This window comes from Mustela putorius, unplaced genomic scaffold, assembly GCF_011764305.1.
Source record: "Mustela putorius furo isolate JIRA1106 unplaced genomic scaffold, ASM1176430v1.1 tig00000487_pilon_pilon_pilon, whole genome shotgun sequence".
Taxonomy (NCBI): domain Eukaryota; kingdom Metazoa; phylum Chordata; class Mammalia; order Carnivora; family Mustelidae; genus Mustela; species Mustela putorius.
The window spans coordinates 522712-530514 of NW_025421399.1; the positions used below are offsets into that span (position 1 = coordinate 522712).

The 7803-nt window shown below is 54.7% G+C and overlaps 1 protein-coding gene across 1 annotated transcript; it reads right to left on the minus strand.

Moving 5' to 3' along the window:
* Window positions 1–2781: 2781 nt before the first annotated feature.
* KRT36 (keratin 36) lies at window positions 2782–6666 on the minus strand. The gene is made up of 7 exons (XM_004772749.3): window positions 6185–6666; window positions 5438–5520; window positions 5032–5188; window positions 4140–4301; window positions 3911–4036; window positions 3495–3715; window positions 2782–3098 (listed from the first exon to the last, which is right to left on the minus strand). The coding sequence occupies exons 1-7, from the start codon at window positions 6641–6643 to the stop codon at window positions 2903–2905; spliced, it is 1404 nt and encodes a 467-aa protein (XP_004772806.1). The 5' UTR covers window positions 6644–6666; the 3' UTR covers window positions 2782–2902.
* Between the last annotated feature and the right edge of the window lie 1137 nt (window positions 6667–7803).

Genomic DNA, 7803 nt, shown 5'->3' on the forward strand with positions numbered 1-7803 from the left:
TCTCATAGGGAAAGGATAAATGAATGAATGCTTTGCCTGTGGTGAATTGTGCTAATTAAGAAAGCAAAGGAAAGATTTTGAGGGAGGGGAATATAAAGAAAAGGGGAGAGAAGGAATAAGGTAGGAAGGAGAAAAAAGTGGGTAGGGAGCTGGAAGAGAAAGACACTTCCAAAGTCAGTCTTACTCTCTCTACTGCTATACATAGGGAAACTGAGGCTCAGAGATGGAAAGAGATTAATTTTATAAAACATAGAAGTAATATGTTTAGGGATGCCTGGGTGGCTCAATGAGTTGAGCTTCCAACTCTTGGTTTCAGCTCAGATCATGATCTCAAAGTCACAAGATCAAGACCCACATCTGGACTCGGGCTCAGCAGGGAGTCTGCGGGAGAGTCTCTCTCCCCCTCCCCTCCTACTCCTCCCCCTGCTCATGCTCACTCGTTGACTTGCTCTGTCTCTTAAATAAATCTTAAAAAAAAAAAAAGTAATATTAATCATTAATACTATGAGATAACCTCTAAATCATTCTGGACTATTTCCATTCTTCCTTAGCACTCTTCTTATTAGAACAAAATAATTACCTGGAACCCCTTATTGGCAAGAACCAATCTTGCTTAGTAAGTCTCTGAATTACTTTCCCTCCAGGACCTGCGTCCTCTGCTGAGATGGGCTCTGCACTGTCTCCAGAACATAGCCATGCTCTAAAAACCCTTTGCTCTCCTCCTTCCTGCTCTGCCCATCCTTCAAGGTCCCCCCAATTCCAAATCTCCCGTACACCCCCAGCCCTCCTTGATCTCTCCCTGTCCTGAGAACCCGAGAGCCTGCCCCACACGCACACTTGCCATGCCCAGTGCTGGGAGGGGCAGCACAGGCGTCGTGTCCCCAGCTGGGCCATCAGGTTCTTGAGGACAAGGCCTGGGATCCCACACTGGGTCCAGCTGCCTCTCCAACGTCCCCACTTCTCCATAGATGTGCCCCTGCTTCAGCACTGGGTTTCCCACACGCGGGGTGTTCAGTACCTATCTGTTGACTAATTGACCTGAGTGTGTGTCAATGAGCCAGGTGGCATCTTGGCATCAGTATCCACAAGATCAGAAATGCCTTGAAAAAAAAGGATTATGTTCACTCTGGGGAAATTCGATAAAATGTAATGTGTCCTATCATCTCTCTCTCTGCTATCGAGAAAAGAGCAATGACATGGGCATCTAAAAGTTTGAGAGGGCATCCTAAGCCTGCCCCTCGCTGCGCCGGTGTGGGCCCTGGCGGTGCTAAGATCTGGTCTGCCCAGTAGTGAGGAGTTTAAGCTAGAACTCAGTTAAGGGTAGGTTACGAGGTTGAGACTAGGAGGGCTTCCTTACCCAGTGCAGATGCTCTGAAAATTTCATGAAAAGCTAGAGAAAGCTACATAGAGAAAGCACCCACAATCCCACATGGCGGTGTGAGCGCCCGAGATGAGGCACCCCATACCCTGTGGAGTGAGCCCATTCAGACAATGCTCGGAGCAGGGGTAGGAGTTGGCTGTGACTGCTGGTCCGGACACAGCCTTGTGTGGTCTGTCTGCCTGCAGCAGCAGGAGGGAGGCAGCTCGGGCGGAAATCAGAACAGACGTCCATCCCTGCCCATCCCTGGTTGTCTCCGTGCACCAGCACGCAAGGGTGGGACACGCTCTCTGCACCCCCAGCAGCCCACCTCTCCTGTCCGGAGCCTCAGGCCAGAACGGAGAAAGGCGGACCTCAAGGGTATGGAGCACAGGGAGGAGCGGGACAGGGCAGGGCTGCCCCGCTGACTTTGTCCAGCAGGTAGTAATGACTCAGGTCGTTGGGGAGGGGTGCGGCAATACTAGGGAGAAGAGCGCCAGCATCCCAACAGGAATGGCCGGACCATGGCCTCTTCTTTGTCACCCACTGCTGTGTGGCCCGGAGCAAGCTGCTGCCTTCTCCAGCCCTGTGTTCTCCACAAAGAATAAATCAGAGGGACAAAGAATAAGCCATGGGGTTCTCAGACGTCTCACAGGTCATGCTTCTCTGCTCAGAGGGGTGTCTGGGGCCGGCACAGTTAGGCTGGGCTCCAAGAAGGGCACGGCTCAGCCAGGAGACTTCAGGGCGCTCTACCTTCTGCCCCACAGCGAGCTTCCTTCCCTCTCCTCCCTGTCTGACCCCCCACAAGTCCTTGTCCCTGCCGCCCTGTATCATTTCAGCCCTGTATCCGGCACTGGGAGTCAGCTGGCCCTCCTGCCTTCGTCCCCGAGCTCCCCTCCCTGAGGTGGTCAGTCCAGGCTGGCTGGCTGCGGTCTGCCTCTCCCCACTCGGTCCTGGAAACTGCTCTCCTGAACTGTCACCAGGGTCAGGCCTGGGGATGAGCCAGCAGGGTGGTGGAAGCTAGACAAAGGAGGAGAAGCTGAAGGGGAGGAGAGGGGGCCCCCAGATCCAGACAGGGCAACTGAGGAAGGCTGGCTTGAGGAACTGAGGAAGACTGTCCCTTGTGGGGCCGCCCCAGGGGGGTACCCATGGGCAGGGCCGAGCCTGTGGGTAATGGCTACGCCCATCTGTTCGCACAGGCCAGGGTCTGAGGTATCCCCATTTTTAAATATTTTAATCGTCCTGTCACTTCCTACCACTCAGACGCAGGAAGACAGACCTGAGACCCTTGATCAAACATCCGCACTAGCTAACCTCACAAGAACAGACAGAGTCAAGTTTGCAATGCCAAGAGAACACAGTTTATTGGGTATATTTCCAGAGGAAACTAGTTTTGCATAGCATAAAAACAGTGAAGTCCAGAAACACAATATAAGAAGTATTTTGGTAGAAAAAAATCTGCTGAGCGGGGAGCCTCTCTAGGGAACGGGGGCGGGGGGGGTCCTTTAAAGCTGAGAGCCATAGGCATGTCCTTCCCGAGGCTGGCTACAGCGGGCAGGGCTGCAGGTGCTCCCTGGAGGAGATGACTTTCCCATCTCTGATCTCCTCGGTGATGGTGCGGATCTGGGTGCTGACCTGGGGAGCCGGGCCGCAGGGCACAGCTGGAGCACAGGGCCCGGTCGAGACGTAAGGTCCCCTCATGGAAGGTTTGCATTCCGTAGCACAAGGGTGCGCAGGCAGCCTGAGGAAATGAAATCAATCAGAGGGCATTGGGCATGGGGCATGGGACTGAGATCCCCCGTTAAATAGATTTAGGGGATAGAGTGACTATAGGTGGGTGACAACGACGAATGGCTTCAGTGCCTCTAAAAACCCCAAGGGCTACAGGAATGAAGACAAGGAGCCCCCACCCAAGCACGACGGTTGGGGATGAGCTGTGGCAGCAGGAGGGGGCAGCTTGTCCCCACTGTGATGACCAAGCTGGGACGACAAGGGATCTCTAGAGAAAGGCTTTGAATAGATCCCCGTCCTCTGTGCACTAACCTCTACAGAGACTGGCACCCTCTCCGAGGCCCCGAGGGGTGGTCCAGGGAGCCCTGTCCCCACACCTGGCTCTCCAGGACCCACAGCCACTCACTTGCAGTCCTCGCCCTCCAGCAGGCGGCGGTAGGTGGCGATCTCTGACTCCAGCCGGGCCTTGACGTCCAGCAGGACCTGGTACTCCTGGTTCTGCCGCTCCAGGTCACACCTGATCTCGGCCAACTGGGCCTCCACGTTGCTGATCAGGCACTGCATCTGGGCCAGCTGGGAGCCGTAGCGGGCCTCAGTCTCCGTCAGCGTGGATTCCAGGGAATTCCTCTGTAAGGGGAGAGAGGAAGGGCTGCTCACAGGAAGTAGTCCCACCCAGATCCCCAAAGCCCCGGGTATCTCCAAATCCTGCCCAGGTATCTCCACATCCTGCATGATCACACCCCAGGATAAGTCCTGTGCCAAGGCTGGTGGGTCTGGGCTTGCCAGGAGCTGCAGCTGGTCCCTCAGGCAGAGGCCACTCACCAGGCTGTGCTGGGCCTGTAGCTCGATCTCCAGGGCATTGACCGAGCGTCTCAGCTCAATGATCTCCGTCTGACAGCACTGCAGCTGCTCCGAGCTGGACACCACCTGCTTGTTCAGCTCCTCGGTCTGAAACGCAAGAGGCCCCAGAGTGTGGTCAGACCAAGGGACGCTCCTTTCAAGGAGAACCACTGCCCCAGGAGCCTATGGTCCCAGGCGGCCCCAGCCCTACCTGGGTGTTGAACCAGGCCTCCACGTCTCTACGGTTGTTCTCCACCAGGGCCTCATACTGGCATCTCATATCATCCAGAATCTTGTTGAGATCCACTGGGGGGGCGGCATCTACCTCCACGTTCAGTCGGTCCCCAAGTTGGCAACGGAGCACGTTGACTTCCTGTGGAGGGGAGGCATGGTGGCACCAAGATTGTGGAAAGGATGCTGGATTGAGGGTACAGGAGGCTGGGTTCAAATCCTCCTCCCTCCGCGGCCGGCTGTGTGACCTCAGACTTGGATCTTAACTTCTCTGAGCCTAGGTCCCTTCATGGACATACACCTACCTCCTCTGGGGATACAGGTGAGTCAAAGATGATGCAAATGTCAGGCAAATAGAAGAAATGTTATCAGGCACTAACGTCCAGAGGAAGATTTAGTGTCATGGGCAGGAATATGGGATCTGTGTGACCTTAAGCAAGTGACTTAACTGCTCTGTGCCTCGTTTTTCTCATCTGTAAAATGGGACGATTGTGAGGATGAAATGAAGTGAGAACAAAATGCAAAGTATTTAGGGGTGCCTGAGGGGCTCAGGTGGTTAAGCCTCTGCCTTCAGCTCAGGTCATGATCCCGGGGTCCTGGGATGGAGCCCTGCATCAGGATCCCTGCTTAGTGGGGTCCTGCTTCTCCCTCTGCTGCCACCCTCCTCCGCTTGTGCTCTCTTTCTCTCTATCAAATAAATAAATAAATAAATAAAATTTTTTTATTGCAAAGAGTCTCAGATAGCTCCTGACATACAGTATGCCCTCAACAGATGCCAGCTGGAGTTCCTATGGGAGCCATGGTCACTGTCGTTGAGCCCAAGGGTCACCCAGGTTGGGAAACGCTGGAAGGTTGCACAGCACCAGCCTCACCTCCTCGTGGTTCTTCTTGAGGCACAGGAGCTCCTCCTTCAGGGACTCCACCTGGGCCTCCAGGTCGGCCTTGCACAGGGTCAGCTCGTCCAGGATGCGGCGCAGCCCGTTCATGTCCGACTCCACCAACTGCCGCATGGACAGCTCTGTCTCGTACCTGCATGCGCAGAGCCCTGCTGAGTCTGCAGGGAGGGAGCCAGGCACAGGCTGCCCTCCATCAGCTGAGGGGGCTGACTTGGGGTCAGCAGCACAGTGAGCCTTTCCTCGGACCCAGAAGGGATCCAGGGCCTGTGCTGTATTCCCACTTACGGTTCCCTCTGGCCTTCCTCCCGGCTCACCAGCTCCCAAGGCCGAGGAGAGAGGCAAGGGAAAGCACAGCAGACCTTCCCCACTGGGGCCCACTCACTTGGTCCGAAAGTCATCAGCAGCCAGCTTGGCGTTGTCAATCTGCAGGACCAGCCTGGCATTCTCAGCCTTGGTCAGCAGGATCTGAGGAACAAGGGGCATCCCGTGAGCTAGGAAAGGCCCCTCAGGGTGAGGTGGGCGGGCGGGGATCGCCCAGCTCACAAAGGCCATGCTTCTAAATCCCACCAGTACCCTCAGTAGCCCCAGCCCTGAGCCCATGTATGGAGGGATCACCAGTCCAGGAGGGCCACCCCTAGAAGTAGGCCCCAGAGTGGCATGGCAGGATGCCTCAGGGCGAGGTGGAAAAAACCAGGCCAGCCTGGATTCTGATTCTGCATCTAACACTCAGAGGCTGTGCAATCTTGGGCAAGTTACTGAACCGCCCTGATATTTAACTTCTGTATCTGTTAAATGGGTCCAGTAATAGCTATCTCTCCAAGATGAGGAATAAATAATCCAATGGATACCAAGCATCAGGCATGGCGCCTACATCCTGTAGTCGCTGGGTATAGGCTATTGCCCTTCCTAAGGCTGAGATGGTGAGGGGAGGAGAGGATGGCTGGCATAGTTATAAGCAAGCAGAGGACTCGCACAGACGTGTGGGTCTCCCAGGAAACCAGGACCCCAGACAGAAGAGCTTGCCCTGGACAGAGAATTCCCCAAGAGCTACCATTTCTGGGTAGTCTCTTGAGATGAGACAGCGACCCCCAGGGCTGGGGATGCTGGAGAGGGGCCAGGTCCCCGTTACCTTTTGCTGGAGCTCCTCAATGGTCTTGAAGTAGGACTGGTAGTCTGGGCAGATGTATGGAATCTGAGACTCGTACCACTCCCGGATGCGTTTCTCCAGCTCTGTGTTCTCCCGCTCTAGCTGGCGCACCTTCTCCAGGTAGCTGGCCAGGCGGTCGTTCAGAAACTGCATGGTCTCCTTCTCGCTGCCGTTGAAGGAGCCCTCGCAGAACCAGCCCCCACTCCCAACAAAACCAGAGGGGTGGCACCCAGCAGACAGGTAGGAGCCAGGAAAGCAGCTCCCAAGGCTGGACAGGCCCATCCTGATGGAGGAGGCAGACCCCACAGCTCCAGCAAGACTGGGGACCCTGCAGGAGCCCACAGAGCGGACGGAGGACACCCGAGAGAGGCCGCCTGCTGAGCTGCATAGGCCCTTGGCAGACCCAGAGGAGAAGCCCGGGGAGCAGACCTGGGTGGCCATGATCCTAGCAGAGGCAGGTTATAATTTAGCAAGGAGCTTGGGTTCTAGGCTCCCAAGGCCTCTCTGGAGTATTTATACACATTCTCTGTGGGGTGTTGGCATGTTAGTCTTGGGAAAGCCTGTTCCTCTTCCAGAAAGCTAATCTCATTAGAATGTGAATTTTGCCACCCATCCAGAATTTCTTACCTTATAAAAAAAATTTTTTTTTTTTAAATTTCGTTTGCTAAGTCAGGACTCTCATCTGTTGTCATTTCCTGGGAGAATATGAATTTTATTGCCTCTTCAAAGTCTTTGCACCAGATCCCATAAATTGGGAGCGGCCTCACAAATGACATTTGGTTCCTCCTCTCTGTCCTGTGCCTTCCCCTGAGCATCCTGGTCACCCCACTTGTCACCCGCACCCACTTTCCCTGCACTCACAGGTGCTCAAGGATGCCCAGACCCCCGGGATGTTTAAAAGGGAACTACAATTCATGGAGCTCCTACGCACCAGGCCCTGGTTACTTCCTCTATACCTCGCAACAGTCCTGGGAGGTGACCGATCTGTCTCCATTTCACCGACGTGGAAACAGACGCCAAATGGCCAAGAACAAGCTTGCTCAAGGAAAACAGGCAATGAGTGATGGAGCCTGGAACTGAGACCAGGGCTCTCCGATCCCAGATCCTACACTCTTGTCCCAACACTTCTCTCCTACAACCAAGGGCAACTGTAGGCACCCAGAATTTAGGGACCAGAAACCTAGGTCTGAATGGTGACTCTGTCATGTGAGCATATGTCCCTTTCTGGCATGCCGGAACATCCTCATCAGGATGGTGGAGGTCATCAGCCTACCCTGCCTGCCTTACACGGATACGAGGAACATCAACAGAACAGAAGTAAAAGTGTTTTTGAAAGCCACTGTGCCCTATAGAAATACTGCTTACACGGGACAGTCCTTGGTGATGGTTTATGGCTGTGGCCGGCCAAGGACCACAAGTGTGAGCCCTCTGAAGGGTTGCTTTGGAAGGCACTTTCCTTTGTGACCCACAGTTCTTTGAACCTAGAAGAGTAGAGACCTCGATTCCTGGGGCAGTCTGCCCTGACCCCCTAGTCCCCAAGTCATGGGTCCGTACAGACTCTTTGGACAGGGGAGGAATAATAAGGACAAACAAAGAGCTGC